Raw genomic sequence first — 17,448 nt, 5'->3', positions numbered from 1 at the left:
TTTACTTTCAGAAGTATTCTGCTGAATGGAGGTACTTTCAGTCTATACACAAACTGTAACAGTGGCTCTGTGGCCTTTGTTCTTAAGATCTGGCTTTTTCAAATCTTAATAAGGATACTTCTGTTCCTAGGAGTGGAATATAATTCTTAAGTGTGTGCCTGTAGTTCTGTGTGCATGTTATAAGGAAATACAAAGATATAAGGAAACGGTATTAACCCTATTGAGAGACTCAACTACTTTTGCAGGAAAACAAAAGATAAAAATTCAAGTGTGCAGATGTTACTGCAAAAACAAACCCCAGATTTTAGTTTCCTATTTGTGGCTACACTGTCATAAACTGATGCTGTCGATTGTAATTGCTTCCTGGATTTATAAAAGAGTGAAATGAAGTCTGTTTTAATCTCTTTTCTCCTATATAAAGATACTACAATAACTAGACTGGCATTTCCTCTTTTGGAAAAAATGGTATCTGTCATTCGTATGGGTAAATGTGAAGTTTTCAAGTTTAGGCAGGAGTCTTGTATCGTGGTTGTAACGTGGACCATGGCACCAGGACACATGCACCAGGAGATTGTGGACATATGAAAGACTAATTGTAAGAAATCAAGTTCTCAGTCATTTGAAGCTGTTCAGTGGATCAGATGTGGTGATCCTGTGTTACAAAATCATAATGAAGGAATGATGATTTTTAGCGAGATCATTTGAGCATTGCTTCAAATGCCTATAGTGAGTAAACTGGCAATTGAGGCCAGAAAACAGTCACCCGGTACCACAGATAGAAAACTTCTTTATGGAATCTATGCTGTTTTTCCTGAATAATAGAAGATGGCTCTGAAGTGTCTGTCCCAGTTTATTTTATACAAATGTTATTTGGTGCAGTTTTGGGCAGTGATTTAGGCTCATGAGGAGTTTGCTGCTAGAGTGTTTTATGAAAAGTCCTTTAAGGCTTTTTGCATTGATGGTATTTCTTATATGGCATGATGACGTGTTGTTTCTTCTGGGTGCTACTTACACGGGGTCTTTCTCTGCAAAATATTTTGTTAAAGTCATTTGAAAACATTTTCATTCATCTCAGTAATCCTTTCTCCACCCTAACAGTGCCTTGGTGCTTGTATTTAATTTTTTTTTTTAAAAGGCCTCCAGCTAAAAAGGAGGATACTTTAAAGGGAGTTGTTACTGTAGGTATGCTATCCAGCTCCAAGTGAAGAGTCCTGTGCTGATGTTCTTTTGCATCCATTGCACTTTAATAAAAATCAAAAGTTTGTGCCACTGAACAGGGAGAGTAAATAATTAAGATGGAGGAGTTGCTTTCCGGTTTATCTCATTGTCTTCCTGTTAGTCGAGGGACCGCGTACTCTGCTGCACACGTTTAAATGGGTATGACGGCTCCTCCCGCAGATGTCGGGGGAGCTGGTGGTTTGTGTCCTCTGGGTCTGCAGGTCGAGCTTCCTGAACCAGCATCACTAAGGATGGTGAACTTGATATCTGAATATGTAAAACGTGGATCAGAGAACTTAAGCGTGTTGCTGTATTTTTATTTCTGGTATTACATTATCAGGAAAGAATTCGGGAGTACTATTTTTACAATTGGCCTTAAACAGGGAATAAAGGAAACAGCACGGGTTCCAGCCTTCGATGAAGTAACAGGAAGGGAAGCAATGAAAACCATAAACTGTGCTGAGTAACATTTCCTCTCTCTCGCTACACCCCCTAAGAGTGACAAAGTCTGTATTGAGCCTGACAGGATTCCTAATAAAAGACGCTTTCAATCTGTCTGGGGAGGCTGCTGAATCACGGGCAGCGAGGCGGCGGGAGAAGGCCTGCTCCTCACGGCTGCCACAGCCTGCTCGCCCTGCCCCACGAATCGCCTCTGTTCGCTCCGCTGGCATCTGGGCACTTCAAATCACAAATCTAATATAGATAAATTCAGCCACTGTCCAAGAGCCTGTTAAAATCCCTGTCCTGAGACCAAGTGAGTGCTTGATTCTGCTGAAGTTTGGTTCTGGCCGTGTTTCGCGTTTGGCAGCGTCTGGTCAGAGCGCTGCAGAGAAGGCAGCAGCTCTGGTACAAACTGGGAGGCTGTGGCAGCTTTCAGCTGTGCAGCTTCCTTCCCTGCAAGATTTCATACCTCATGGTCTTCTTGAGCATCAGTGGACGTTGGGAAGGTGTTACTACGTGGCTTAACTGTTGCTTCAAAGGCAGAAATGTGTGTCTGTTTCTTTTAAAGTATATTATCTGTAATACAGCTGAATCTGTAGCAGATCTTTAGAAGATACTAACATTTTTGTTTGCTCCAAAGTGTATAAAATACGCATCCCAGCAGGTGTCTTGGCTCACCGTGGTGAAAGCGGGAATACAGAATCCCATCAGCCCTGCTTTGCGCTTCCGCAAGGAGCAGGTTCTCCTGTATGAATCCTGGTGGCTTGGCAGGGCTGGGTGTGGGCAGCCTCCGGTGAGCCAACCGTGTGTTCTTGCAACAGGAATGTGATGTGTTTGGGGTGGAATGGAGAGACAGGTTTTGCGTAGCTCTTCGGGACAGGTTTGCATGTGAGAGCAATCTGTCTGGAACTTGCTGACACAGCCGTTTCTTATGTACACTTTGAAGTGCTGGTTCTGCTGTGCAAGTTTCTGCTCTTTTCTCATTCCTTGTGCAAAACTCTGGACTGACTGAATGCTACCTGCTAGTCTGCATTCCTTGAGACCCCTTGTCTAATGTTCAGTGTGGATCTAGGGCATCTTCAAAGTCTGTACATAAGACTTGGCAGTGCTAAAGGGAGTCCAAGGGGATTTATGGTTTCCTCAGCTTCTCCAATACCTCAGTGCAATCACTGAGGATGGCTCTTTGAGATTTATCAGAACTTAAAACTGTGAGGTCATTTCAGAACAGTTTACTCTGTTTTCCGTAGAAATAGAACAGATTTCCGGCTTAGTGCTTTAAAATAATCATATGTCACTGGAACACCTGGCTGGGGTCACATCATGTGAAGCATCAGGTTTTCATTTTATGTTTATCAAGAGCAAAGCTGCTCCTGGTGCAATCATTTAATCCTCATTCCAGAGCATCACACTGCTTTTGCCCACATTTAACACTGAAGGAGGTTTTGTCTTGGACCTTACTGTGGATTTACAGCGTATGAATGCAGCCGATGTGAATTACAGTTGTACTGGCTGGATTTATTGGTGTTGATTGGAAAACTTTGTATTTAGAACTCCATACTTGAGACAACTGTCGTTCCATTGGAACCTTGATCCTGCACTTTGTAAAGTTGTTCCCTGTATTAAAGGTGAAGATTGGGAGAGAAAAGAGTGAAGCAGAAGGAAGCGATACAAACACACAAACGTTGCTCATCAGCTGAGGTGACAGAGAGGGAGGGACAAACTCCTTATTGAGGGTGGACATTAAATTGTTAAAAGTTAACTCCAATAAACTTCAAAGGCGACTGCAAAAATCAGTTTGGCCTTAGAAGACTAATAAACTATGCTTCAGCAAGTTTCCTGGATTAATCAAAGGGTACCCAGGCCCCTGTATTGCATGATGTGCTACTGAAGTAGAGATGGAGGGAGGATTAGTATAGTAGAGGGGAGAAGATGGATTCCAGCAGCGCTCGGTGCTTCTGCACTATTCTCCTTGTTTGGAAGCATCCAGATCTTTAGCTGTTTTTTAAAAATCATGAGACTAAGGGTGGTCACCACTTGTACAGCAATTTTGAGGTTTGATTGTGTTTTCATGATGACTTTTTTGGCTGAATTTTTCTTTCTTTCTTTCTTTATTTTTAAAGTTATATGTTTACGTCTAAGAAATTATTATTTCACCATCCTTGTAAAAATCAGAAGTAGCATGTTATTTTCAAATAAAGGTGTTTTGGGGCAAATGGGTGATGGCAGTAGTTATTTGGTTTGCTTTCATGTGTTGAGTTTTCAGTTGATGCTACTTGGTGCTGCTTTTATTTTCCGTTATTCTGCAGTTGTGATATCTTGCAGTAACTACGCGGATTAGCGTCTGACAGGGGAAATGAGAAGTGGTCTCGTTATTCAGGTGCCTCACTTCACAGTAGATTGGGATATTGGGATAGGGATGTTACTATAAAAGGAAGCTGATTTATATAACTTTATATTGTTACTCAAATCTCCATGTTTTTACATTGCCTTTGGTTTAGCAGCTGGGGCAGCTCTTTGTCGGAAGGATGTGTGTGTCAGGGATGATAAAAGCTGCTGTGGGATGGAGCTGGGAGCTCCGGCGTGTCAGGGCCAGACCACGCGTTCCTTGGGGTCGGGTTTGGATGATAACGGTGCCACCGCAGAGCATTGATTTCTGTACTTCTGCCTAAATACACGCTATTTTATACAGTGGATTCCTTCACGTGAAGAATGTGAAGGAACAGATGTCCTTTGCTTTTTAAATGTAGCAGCTGAGAACACCTTTGCTCATAAATTAGGTGCTTTGAGAACTGGAGGCAAAGAATATATGCCATCCCAGGCAGCTTTGTGCAGCATCACTGAGGTTGCAGTGTTCAAATTTTGGCTCTCTGTAGTCTAGAAAACCTCCATCCTACCACGATTAACACCACCTGCCCACTTCCCTCTTTCCCGAGCTCCGCTCCTTCCATACTGGAGCTGCATTTTCAGCCAGTCGGATAGAAAAATGTGAGTTAATTTCTCCTTACATAACCTAAGCAAGGTAGTTTTCTGTCAAAGATTGAAGAATATGTGTGGGCATACCATTTAAAGGTAGATACTGTGCTTTATGTTCAGCTATTATTTTAGCTGATGAAAAGCTCTGAAAATGAAGATCACAAAAGAAAACCATGTTGACCTGAGTCCCTGGTTTAGAGCATGTGGTGGAATTGTTTTTCATCAATAATCGTATTTTGGTTGGGTTTTGGCAGAAAGAAGTACCTAAAGAGATCATACAGGGAAGGGTATGGAAAGGGTCTGTAACTTTTCAGCAAATACTTTGCCTTCTGGGGTTGTACCGCTGATTGTTGCCCTTTGGCATTGCCCTTTTACAACCCTTTTCATAGGAGGTATCTGTGAAAATTATCTCTACCCTTTGTACTGTGGTTATATGTTTATCTGGTGTTTATAACTGGTGTGGCAACATAAATCTATTTTTAAAAATAATCTTATTTCAGTTTTATAAAGCTTGAAATGGCAAAACAAATGCTTTTGTCTGTGACGGGATGTTTTGGGCTGGCAGGGCCTGCGAGGTGGGCACAGCGCGCTGCCTCCAGCTGGGGTGGGTTAAATTGTGTTCCCTCCTTACAAAAATATAAAACGAACCTCTAAAGATAGCACTGAAATTATGTTTGAGAGACTTATAAGCATTTATTCTCAAACGAGATGGGACTAATGGACGACACTTCACCCAGGATGATTGATATGTAATTTTCCTCTTATCAGGAAAAACTGGGCTAGTTTAGCTGCACCGTAACCTCCCTTGTTAGACTTCGCAGTGGCTTGTGAGGGAGAGGAAGAATTTTGCCCAGCTGGCTGTAAGGAATCTATTTAAACAAACACAGAGAGCAGTGTTTCAATGCGACATGTAAAACACATTGGGTCGGTATGTTCGATGTGGCAGAGGAAAGAGGCAGCTCACAGACATGCCTGGAAGATGCGATTGCCGAGTTAGACCTTGTGCTTGGTGGCACCCAACAAAATCACCGGCTCTTCTTAATGAGAGAGGTGATTGCTTTAGAAGTCAGTTATCTTCAGGGAGTGTTATGGCTGCTGGTTTAAAATGCCTGTAGAAGCTGATGCATGAGTAGCTGATATGTATAGCTCGTTGAAATGTCACCTGTCTGGGCAGTGAACAATATGGTGTTTCTCATTTCATTTATCACAATTAAAGCAGTAATGGTGTCCAGCTTAAGGTCAGTGCCTTTGCTGTGAGGAGGCGATGGGAAGCTCTGCCTTCCCTGCACTGTGCTCTGGCTCAGCTGTTCGTCTGAGCTGAGGGATGTTTCCCAGGCATTAATCCCTTTAAGCAAATGTTTATCTCTTTAATTTCCCAGTTGTTTATTCATCAAGTTCCTAAATAAGCATGATGGGTCAGTACAGCCATTCCTCTTTGGTCAATCTGGGGCAGGAGGCAGCCCATGCTGAACTAACAAGGGGCTGTGTTCTCTCGAGCTGCAGGGAGTAATTCTCTCAAGTAAGGACATAGTCCTTTGTCACATGTGTACCTTGAAAACTTTGTAATGAAACATGAACGTAAGCTTTTGTGCCACTTATAATTTTCTGTAACTCGTGACAACAGAACTGCTAATCTAAAATGTATTTTAAAGACATTCTGTTATATCTTAGTCTCAATTATGTAGAAAAATGTTGGAAAATGTAGGAAAGCATATATAGACATAATGAGTTATGAAGACTGAAAAATTTAGCTTTAATTGTAACACCAAACACTAACTCCCCATGGCTGCCTGGTAGCTCAGCATCAACAGGAGCTGAGAGCGTCAGCGCTCGTCCATCCTTTACCTGCCTGCCTGGGGGAGGAAGAACGTGGAACACGAGGATTTCATTTTGATTGTTCCATAAATTCTTTAACTACTAAGATACTACGCAATTGGAGGATATCGTTGCCACGTTCCTGTGCCTGATGTTTTCTGGTGGTGGGGTCAAGGCGGTTCCTGTCCGGCAAGGGCAGCGCTGGGGACGTAGCCGCTCGGTCCCTGGGTGACCGTCCTGGGCTCTGCTCTTGGTGTCTGGTCCCCACCAGCACGTGTTGTCCTTGGTGCACGGCGAGGGCTCCAGAGTGCTGCACTAAGGAAATCAAGTTTGTGGCAATTCACAGCTGGAGGATAAAGAGGAGATTGGACTGTGTGAAATGGGTGCTTTATAAATATATGTGTGAAGCATTCAGACCCTTCTGTTTGATTTTCATGAGTTTGGGTAATGACATTTAAAAAAAAAAATCAGGGTTTTATTTGTTTTACATGGCCTGCAATTACATATGACCTTTCATTTGGTATAACAGTCTATATCCGTTATATTTCTAAACATTGAATATTAAGCCAAAGAACTTTTCTAAAGTAAATCCATTGTAAATTCTGAGGCTAGCATTCATATTGATTTATCTTTTGCAAACAGTGTAAATGCAGCACTTGAAAATTCAGAACATATTTTCTGAGGCCAAGCTGGAGAGGCTGCTATGTGGTGTATAATGGCTTTGTTGTGCATGCATTTAATGCTAACAGCCCACCTGTTCAGGACAGTAAATTAAATGATGAATAGCCCTAGTGAGCTTTTCCCCAGCATGTGGTCTGCACCATCAGCACAGATATTTTTGTGACTGAAGAGGATCCTGTGTAGTGAGAAGTTTAAACAGCTGTATCTCCTAATTACAGCTTCTATGTAAAGTCCAATTTTTAAAGAGAAATAATATTCATGTTTTAATATTGCCACTTCAAAAAAGTTATTTACCTCTGTGGTTGCTGGTGAATGTCAGTGGTGTGATGCCGAGTCCTGGTAGCAGGAGGCAGATGGCAAATCTAAAACTTCATTGTCTGTATTCTTCCCAAAGAGTGTTTTGGAGTAACTTTGAATGTTACACTCCTGTCAAGGACTGGGCTGAGTTAGAGGGGCGTAGAATTTGTGGTGGGGCTTCCCGCTAGACCTGAGGTAGACATGAAATAGCTTTTCCTCCCTAAACATGACACTTCTACTATGAAAAGGGACTGTGGTTCTCTGCATCATACATAGTGGCTAGACTTTGTGGTTTAGGTTTTCTCTAAGGTTTTTTTGCTATTAGCAAACTAGTTCTGCAAAATTCCCTCTTCAATGCAGTTTTGTAAGGTTTCAAAATTTTTTGACCATGGATGAATTAGACTGTCCTGTTTGGCTTATCCCACATGTTGCTGCTATATCTATTCATGTAAATAATATTTTCAGATATATTTTTAATAGGTCTTTTTCAAGTACATATTTATGCATCATTTGGACTTCACTCTTTTAACTTCTACAAGCTTAAGTGTGGTCAGGGTTCTTCAAGTCTGCATGTGTCCTGACCTACCTGTCTACTCATTTAGGCTTTGTCTCTGGAATTATGTCTGTGTAACATATTGCAGAATATGAGAAGGTAATGCTGAAGTGGTTAGATGCTGTGAATGAAGTTGCTAATGTGTTTTCTTAATTTTTCTTTTCTCTTTTTCATTTTAGGACTTAAATACTATCTACTCTTTCCTTCATGGACTGGACATACTCTCACATTTCAGGGAACATCAGCTAAGGTAAAGTACTGCGGAGCGAGCTGGCGTTGCAGGGCACAGCTGGCGTTTATGACCGTATTTTTGTGGGGATGAACAAAGCGTTTGTCTGCCTCCACTCTGAGGTGGCAGAACATTGGCCAAGTCCATTGCTGAGCTAAGTCATTGCTGAGCTAAGTCATTGCAGTAACGTGGCATGGAATCTGAACTAATTAGCTTTGCTGAGAATGAAGGCAGAGCCCACCCCCACTTGTCTGCAAAGCACTGTGCAGACAGTGCCCTATGCTAACTCTAGATTACAAAAGCTTTTTAATGCTTCAGACATTCAGATGATCTCAGAATACATAAAATGGAAGGCAAACAAAGCACAAAAAGTGCGTTGGAAGTATTTTAGTTCCTTGAATTCTGTTGCTATGGGTAATTCCAATGTGTGGGAGTGATTTAAACACTTAGAGAACATGCTGTATGTTATCTATTTGGATAATGAAGAACACCGTAATAATTTGCATTTTTATGGTTAAGCACATGCTTTGTTTAGAACAAAAAAATAGTTGAATTTGAGGTCTTAGAGCCTTAAAGCAATTCTACTGAAATGTGGTGATTAGTGACTTATAGTCTTTGGGGATTAAAATTGAAATTAAACTTCTCCTTCTCCCTCAGAATAATGTCATCAAGTGCCCGCTATGAGAGGTACAAGGGCAACCAAGTTCTCTTTTGGTAAGTACATATTGCTTGTTGGACTTCTTCAGTACAAGTGTAAACAAAAGCATTGGTTTGCATGCTGTCATTAATCGCTTGCTTTTTCAATAGCTGCAAAAATAAGACTTCACAACATTTAAGCTTGGCCAGACTGGTTAGAAGCTTTGATGGGGGTGGTTGTCACAGCCTTGGCACTTGAGAGGCGCCCATGAATTATCAGCACACGGCTCCCACGGACAACAGAGGTGTGTCTGTGCACAGGAAGATCAGTGAAAAGCAGGTAGTGTCACCTCGGTGGATGCTGAGAGCTGTGGTGACATCTCAGTAGGTGGCACTCTTCCCCTGGAGCTGGCTCTGACCGAGCTGTTGGGAGGAGTGTCCTGGATCGGAGGAGGGATGGAGCTCAAATGTTATCTCTTCTTTCAATTGGGAGAATTAGTACTTCAGCATAGACTTCCCTTTAGGTCCCTGCTGGGAGGCAAATATATATATATTCTCATATTATAGCATTTCTTATGGTGCATTTGTCTTCTCACAGCTAATCCCAACTCTCTGTGTAAGACATGTCTTCCAGCACGCCTGGGTCTAGATGAGATGGCACCTGTTGTCCATGGGGTTGTGTGCTGGGGAGGACGGGGCTGCTGCGCTGTGGCCGGGAGGTGTCAATGCAGCGCTCGGGGAACAGGCAAAAATCCGCTGTGTAAAACACGGACTGTTCTGTGCGGACCCACCGCTCTGGGCTGGGGTGGGAACGTCCCCTGTCTGTCCACCTGCAGTTGAGTGGCACAACAGGACATGATACCGCACATGCACAGAGGGAGGAATGCACAGCAGGAGTCACCTATAGGAGTCTCGTATTTTACCCATAACGCTTGATAGGTCTGTGTAGTATTACTGTCTGCGTAGAACTGCTGATCAGTTTAGCATGGAGTAGTATTTTCCCGTATTAGTAGTTTTATGTGCGCTTTAATGGGAGTGAAATTTTTTTTTACTGAAAATTAATAATTTGGTTTTAATAAGATGTCAAATCGTAAGGTATAAGAAACATTTTGGATGTAGACGTTTTCAAAAACATTAATGATTGGTAGCATTCAGTGAAAGTTCTTGGGATTCCAGTCCACATATGAAATTGGTAGAGTGGTAGATCATTATTATACTACAATAACATTTTGGATAATACATTACTGAGTCGCTCTAAGAAGAAAGTAGACATTAATGATTTCCATTCTTACAGCTCAGAAACTATTGCAAGATGCTGGTATATACTGCTTTCTGGATCTGTACTCATGAAGGATTCCATGTTTTTACCACCTTGCAGGTATGTAAAGTTTTTGTTTGTTATTATTGTTTAAGACAGAACAAGATCTCTTTTTTTTAATAAATGCTTTCTTATATGTTGATGTTACTGTACATTTTCACAACTTTTTGTTTTGTTATTTTGTTCTTCTGAAGTTTGATAGTGGAAGAAATGTTCTGCTAATTTGATTTAAATTCGCATTCGCTCTTTCTGCACCTTGAAATTTCTGTGTGAAACACCTCACTTCATGGGCTTTAAATTTCATTTGGCTTTTTACATTTATAAGGTAAATTGTAGTTAGCTTGTTAACTTCGGGGCTCTTTGCATAATTCCAGTTGTGGAACTGTTTAGTATAGAGTTCCCTGTCTGAGGCAACGTGACTGCAGATCACAGCTTCTACCATTTGCTTGGCGCCTGTGTTTCGCGGCAGATACGGTTTTTATGCGCAGCAAGAGAGCAGAGCCCAGCAGCACCACAGTACGTGGCAGGAGTCCGACTGCACCTCAGAGCTGAAGCCCGGTGAACGCCGCGATGGCTTTTGGTGAAGCACAATGTTTGATTTGAGCTGGACCTTGCTGTGCTGTTGGACTCTGCTTGACCTCCTGTATCACTCGGAAGTTTTACTTCACTGTATCTTGAAGCTGCCACTTTGCTTATTTGTATTCAAGCTGCACTCCTAGGCTAGGCAGGAGTGGTTTAGAAAAAAAATAAATAATAATTTAGATTGGTCTTGGTACCCGGTTTGGATAGTTTTTGATGAGATTATCGGAAGTGCTGTTGTCTGTGTTATCAAATGACGTGAAGGTTTTTCCCTGCGGGATGGCTCTGTGCTGGACTCATTCCCCTGTGGGCAGTGGGACACTGGTGACCCCCCATGGTGACAGCAGCTCCTGTGGTCACAGCGTGGTCCCCTCGCCTGCTCCAGCCAAAACACAGCCCCACTGGATCGATAACGAGTGGAGACCAACCTGCTGCAGATCTCTGTTTTCTTTGCAAATGCGCCTATGCTGAGGTGTCTGTGAAACTCGGGTTAATCAGCGGTGCTTTTCTCAGCACGCGTTGACCAGGAGTTGGTAGACTTAGAAATGTCAACTCCAACTCATGTACATTCCCATGTACTTGAATTTCATGGTAGGTACCAACAAGAACATGTAGGACTGAATCTTTCAGTTCTGTTCTTGGTCAGCTGTTTGAGTGACTGAAGTTCAGCAGTGCCAGAAGTGAGAACGTGGTAAGTTGATATTTGCATAAAACCTGGATAAAATTGTTTTGCTGAACTTCAGGAATAACATACTTAAGTGCATCATTAAGGTTTTTTTCTGCCTTTTTTTTTTTCTTTTCAAAGGCAAACCAGATCTGTTGTTGATAGTTTTAAGTGCCCTATAACAGTGGGATAAAATTAAACTACTTTCCCTGGTCTGAATACCTCATATAACATTTTTAGTTGAAGGAGCTGCACAGTCACCAATCATTTACAGATTATTTTCATATGAAACAGTACCATAAATAATCTAGTACTATTCTTTTATAATAATAATTAGCACCATTTAACTTACATTTAAAGCAATATTTAATCTTCTGCTTTATTCCTTGTCCCCAACCACATTGCTGATTACGTGATTCATTCTGAAAAAAGGCTTAAATACAAATCTGTAAGGAAATGCAACATTGCCTTCATTCTTATTGCCTTGGGTGTTACAGAGCGATTCTTTTTGATAGGAAACAAAAATAAGTTGTTTGTTTTTTACTTTCATTTAAGTTGTAACAGTGGAGGTGACCCACTATCTCTTGCTGCAGTTTAGTGATGCCCCATGCTTTGATTTTTTTAAAATAATGCCTGACAACCTTAGGAAATATTATTTACTGTAATAGGAAAAAGGTTGTATGAGTTTAAAAGAGGATATGGAGGACATTTGTCCATTCAAAGAATTCATCTTTGTCTGATGAAGAGCTTGATGCCATGCTCTCTGTGCCTAATAAGCATATAATCCTATACCTGTATGGTATTAGTGAAATAAACTTTATATATGTTATTTGGGATATTGATTTATCTGTGCTTGTTTATCTCCACAATAGGAAAGTGATGGGCAAGCATAGAGAATTAAAAGAAAACCACACATGCAGTGTTCTGAGATGCCGAAGGGAATGGAGATATCCTTCCAGCCTGTTAGGGGTTTTGGTAGGTTTATTGCTGCTCAGACTCTGGCATCAGATAAAACTTACCTCTTTGATTAATTTAATATGATATTAATGCAGCACATGTGCAGAGGTGAGTGAGGTTAGAGACAGGTGTCATCTGCACAAAAATGATGCGGGAAACTGGTGGTGGTTTTGAGACTTCCAGGTGGAAAATGAATGAGGATGAAATGGAATCCTTAATGAGAGGAAGGTGGTGACTCCCAAGGATGAGAATTTAGGCTTTAATCTGGAGACCTCCTAGTGCTTTGGAAAGGTCAAGAGCCGAGTTTGAATAATGGTAATTTTGGAAGAGCTGGGTAGACAGAGGCTGTTATCTGTAAAACAGATAATGGTCAGCCAATGGGTTCTAGTTTGAAACTCAATCCTTGTGTGTAACGCCTCCCACTCCCCAGTTCTCTCTTTGTAATGTTCATGTGGTAATTTCAATGTTTGTCCTGTAGAGCATTTGACAAACCCTTTAAAGAACTTTTGTACATTTTAGGGTTCTTTTGTCAGGAATACTGGAACAGTTTTTCATAGAGAAACAGGATATTGGTGTTTTTCAGTTAGAGGAAACTGGTTTCCTGGGCAATAGGGGGGTTTTTAGGACCTCCTTTTCTTGTAAAGCTGTTGTTTTTAATCTATTTGGCAATCATTCCTCAAAATTTGAGATTGTGTTATGAAGTAACTGCCTAGCAACTTTTGTTAAATAATTGAATGAGAAACCGCTGTTACAGTTGGTTTTTAGTAAGATACGTTCAGTCTCCATAAATACGACTGGAAGGTGATGATGATTTACTGTTTCCTGGTACCTCCTCACAATAGTTGTCTTTTTTCTGTCATCTGCTGCATGATGACCTTGATAGATAGAAGGAGACTTCAGCAACTTCAGCAGACAACTGTGAACTTACCCTGGTCAAGATGTTGGTTACACTCTCCTTTTACATGCCTCGTTTCATTTCCTATCTACCATTTGATAATTTGAGTCAACAGAGCTTTAGGGAAACCTTGCTTTTCTTCTGCAGATCTTTTTGAATAAAATATTCCTAGTTTCAAACTTGAAAGGCATAGCCCTATGGAAGCACAAGAAGGTGGGCAGTTCCTGCTCTATTAACTTTCTGTGAGTATTTGAATGAGTGAGGGTGTCAACTGTGGCTCACTGTGCTCGAGAAGGGCTCTTTATTCAACTTGGATGGATTTATATGCAAGGAGTAGTTCAGAAATTGGCTTTAAAATTGGAGGAGTCAAACTTGCATCCAGTTACAATAGACCTATTCAATATTCTGACGCCGATGATCTTGATAAGAAAAGCCCCATAAGATTTTTAAGGTAAGAAGCAGATCAATCAGGCAGTAATATCAAGTACAAAGGTGGCATAACCTTGATTACCCTGTTGCTTGGAAGAATGGATTTGTCCATAGATCTGGCATTGTAGGAGAAGAATTTGCTCCTAACATGAAAGTAATGGCTGGAACAACAGAACAGGATTGATAGATTTTGTGGAAGGAAAATCATGTCAGCAAGTTAAAGAGTTTTTGTGTTAACCTTGCTTGTTAATCAAGATAATTCGTGTGAACAGGATAGTTGAAGGAGATTACTCACAGCAAGATTAGCCATAGGAAATACATCAAGGGCCTGGAGGAACTTTTGAAGCTAATTATGTGGATGACAGCCTCCTACAGCTATGAGAACTGAACCTCCAAGGGAAAAAAACAAAGTCTTGAAACATTCAAGATGTAATCTTATTAAAAACAAACACTTCTCTTTTCTGAGCCCTTCCAAGAAATTTAACAGCCCTTCAAAATCTCACGAGTGGAGAAAATTGGTATCATTGTCCTATTCAGGTAGTGAATTACGTTGCTAAAAACACTTAAGTTTATCCAAAATGGACTCGTGGTCATATTGTGGTATCTTTTCATGAGGGTTGTAGACATGTCAATGACTCAAGCCATTTCTCTTTCTCTTCTTGGGTAAAACGAGAAGGTGCAAATGCTTGGATCAAGAAAATTGTCATAATGAAAGAGGAATTCTAGCAAATTGGGTTAAAATGATTTTAGCTTGTTTTGTGTTAATATTTGTGAATAACACTATCTTAATATATTTTGAAACGTACTGTGACTGTTAATAGTTTTTCAATCTATTCTATGTGAAGTCCCAGAAGCACAGAAAATTTTGTGCTTTTACAGGACAATTAGTATTGATCAATAAGGATGCACGATTAAAGCCTTGCAATTTGCACAGCTGGAATTCCTTGTATTTTGAAAATCTTTAAATGTTGGCGTATGTAGCTTTATTTTCAAATATATTTATACCTCTAATATATAATCTAAAACCAGATCAGTTTGACTTATCAGACCTGTGGTGCTGTTTTCTGCAAACTCTCTTGCACATTGCAAAAGTAAACAAGTGGCTCCAAGCTCCTGCATTCCTAGTGTCTGCCAGTAAAAGGTATACTGGTGTTCCTCTCCCACCGAGCCTCCCTTCCAGATTTAGCTTTATTAAATACTGCTTTCCACTTGGTGTGTACCTGCTGTGTCCAAGCGCTGTCCCAGTGCTCTTCAGCCTCTGCTCTTGCTCTTGTCTCTGTCGTTCTCGCTGCCATTTCAGTGTGCAGTATTTCTTTCTCTCCGTCAGCTGCCAGGGTTTAGATACGTATGTGTTCACCAGTCCACTGCTGGCATCCAGGAAACGTAATTTTTGACAAACTTGCAGTTGCCAATAAGGTTCCAAATTGTGATGCTGTTTGAAAGAATTGTAATTTAAACCTCTTGCTGTTTCTGTGACTGTAAAAATTGCAGAGGTGTTGGGACGATGCTCTGTCAATGTGTGTTTGCTTCAGACTTCGGAGCTCTTTGCAACTAACTGTTCTAGATTGTTTTTCAAGAAGACAGCTTCAGGCTTATGTCCCTGTGCTTTTCAAGACCAAATAGATTTTATACTCACATCTAGCTAAGGAGCAGTGGTTATTCAGTGCATCTGTGGCTCTAGACGAGGTGCTGTTTTCCCTGGGCATTTCTCTAAGTGGTGGCTGTAACTTGTAGCTTTGCCTGGCAGCCGGGTACTGAACTAATGCTGTGATACCACTTGGGAATGCTCCCAATAAATGTATTTTGTAAAACTAATTAATTCAGAGATGAAATTTTTCTGGCAGTGCTAGTGCTGTGATGAAAACACTCCGAGGAAAAAGGGAACGTGGTGAGAAGCCATGTATCCTCGTCTCTAAGGTGCAGCTCCCATACGAGAGCTGCTCCCTTGAGTAAGGGCTGGGGAGGTGTTGCAAACTAAGAGCACCAGCTGTGTCGTGTTTGGCGTGGAACAATCCCCTAGGAAAGCCAAACGAGTACGTAGTGAGGACAGACTGTATTTAGACCTGTCGCAACTAAACGACCAAATAATCTTGTCCACAGTTCCCCACCCCCCAGTAATTTCTTTTGGTTCTGTTTGTAGTTTCTTTCAACAGCTGCACTGTAGAGGTTTGATGAAGTGCAAGGGATGCTGATCTCACCAAATAAATATATATATTCTTTTTTTATTGGCTAAACTAAAAAAGTCTGAAGGATGTGAAATGGGAAGCAAAGGGTAATGTGCAGTTTGTTTATATCTAAAATATGTTTTTATTAAAACTATCTAATCACATGGCCTGGAATAGCTGCAAAGCTTCACAGAAAGTGGTAGGTAAGATACAGGCTGCCTCACAGTATCATTTTGTTCAGAATATAAAGTAATTAGTACGGACATCTTGAGTTTGTAGCCTGTAAATTGAGTAGCATGTTATGCAGCCTCCAAAATAATTCCAAATTAAAACCTTCAGCAAGCTCGAGAGATAAACCTGTTAAATGTTGTTACCGAGAGCTAATGCCAAAATGGTTTTTGATGACTGAGCATTAATTGAAATTGGTATTTTGCATTCAGCCCTCTATCCTGGGGTTTCAGGTTTCCTTTAAACCATTTCATGATGGACTTAAATATTCTAATATTTTTATAATTAAGTTACTTTGAAATGCTCGGCACTTGCACAGCATAGGGTATCTGGAAAACCCTGCCACCTGCATTTGCTGTAGCTTTTGGTCTGTGCTCATGTGTTTTTCCCCAGCTCCTTACTCTGTTTTGCAAACCAAGTGCATTTGGGGCTGCTCGGCAGTTCGTAACGCGGAGGGAGACGCTGCAGGCTGGTGCAAGGGCTCCGGGTGTCCCGTCCTGACAGTCCCGGGCACTCCAGAAGGGGAACCGAGGCTCCCCAGGACCCCAGTTCTTCAGATAATGGTCAATCTGAGAAAAATCTAGAGGAATTAAGACCTCCATGCAGAAGCTCAGAAAAACAAGTTATTCCTGTGAGGAAATTCCCAGTGTCGGTTCTGCCTTCTCTGTCTGCAATCGCATTGCTGTGTTACTGCTGACTTGGGCAGCTGTGCAGATTTTCCCCTCTTGGTTACTTCTCAGGAATTTAAATATAAAATTACATTTTTAGACTATTTATATTGGGGCTTAATAATACCAATGTCTGTTCCAAGCCTTTCACAATATAGTCATGTAGTACATTCAGTGGTAACTGAATGGATTCTATCTTGGATCTGGGCAGCAGCAACACTGCAGTAGGTGTCTGTGTGTTCGCTGTTCTGCACAAGAGGTGCTATTTGAGAAGGGGAACAATGAAATGCTTTTCCAATGAAGGGTAAGCCCTGACTTGTGAAAAAAGAGACATTTTTCATCTCTTGGATAAACAAACGAACAAACAACATGGCCTTTTTTTTTTTAATGCAGATTGTCTCTTCCAGGCCAAGTTGTGTGTGCACTTGCATGCAAAATGTTTTCACGCTGGAGAAATCCAGCCAGGTAACAGGATGTGTGGGGTCACAGGATTCTCTTTGCAGTGCCAAAAAGCACAGTTTGTTTTCATCTTTATGTTCCTAACAGCAGCCTGCCAGACACTTAGAGACACAAGTATGTTCTTAAGAACAAAATACCTGCAGAAAATTGCAGACCCTTTGTGATACAGATAAACTGGTTGATCGTTGTCCGAGCAGAGTCCTGTGTGTAACACAGCACTGAGAATCATTGTAGGCAGCTCGA

The 17,448-nt window shown here is 41.2% G+C and overlaps 1 protein-coding gene across 6 annotated transcripts in view; it reads left to right on the top strand.

Annotated features, from left to right (window-relative positions):
* RAPGEF6 (Rap guanine nucleotide exchange factor 6) overlaps positions 1-17,448 on the top strand; it is a 118,617-nt gene that overhangs the window by 16,022 nt on the left and 85,147 nt on the right. For all 6 annotated transcript variants that reach the window (XM_021289088.2, XM_021289086.2, XM_021289087.2 and 3 more), the window contains exons 2-4: positions 8,158-8,228; positions 8,865-8,921; positions 10,138-10,221. In XM_021289088.2, coding sequence (XP_021144763.2) covers positions 8,158-8,228; positions 8,865-8,921; positions 10,138-10,221 — 212 coding nt within the window. The remainder of the gene's footprint in view (positions 1-8,157; positions 8,229-8,864; positions 8,922-10,137; positions 10,222-17,448) is intronic.

This window comes from Columba livia, chromosome 14 (assembly GCF_036013475.1).
Source record: "Columba livia isolate bColLiv1 breed racing homer chromosome 14, bColLiv1.pat.W.v2, whole genome shotgun sequence".
NCBI lineage: Eukaryota > Metazoa > Chordata > Aves > Columbiformes > Columbidae > Columba > Columba livia.
Note: the sequence above shows the minus strand (reverse complement) of the source record. Positions and strands in the feature narration are given on the sequence as shown.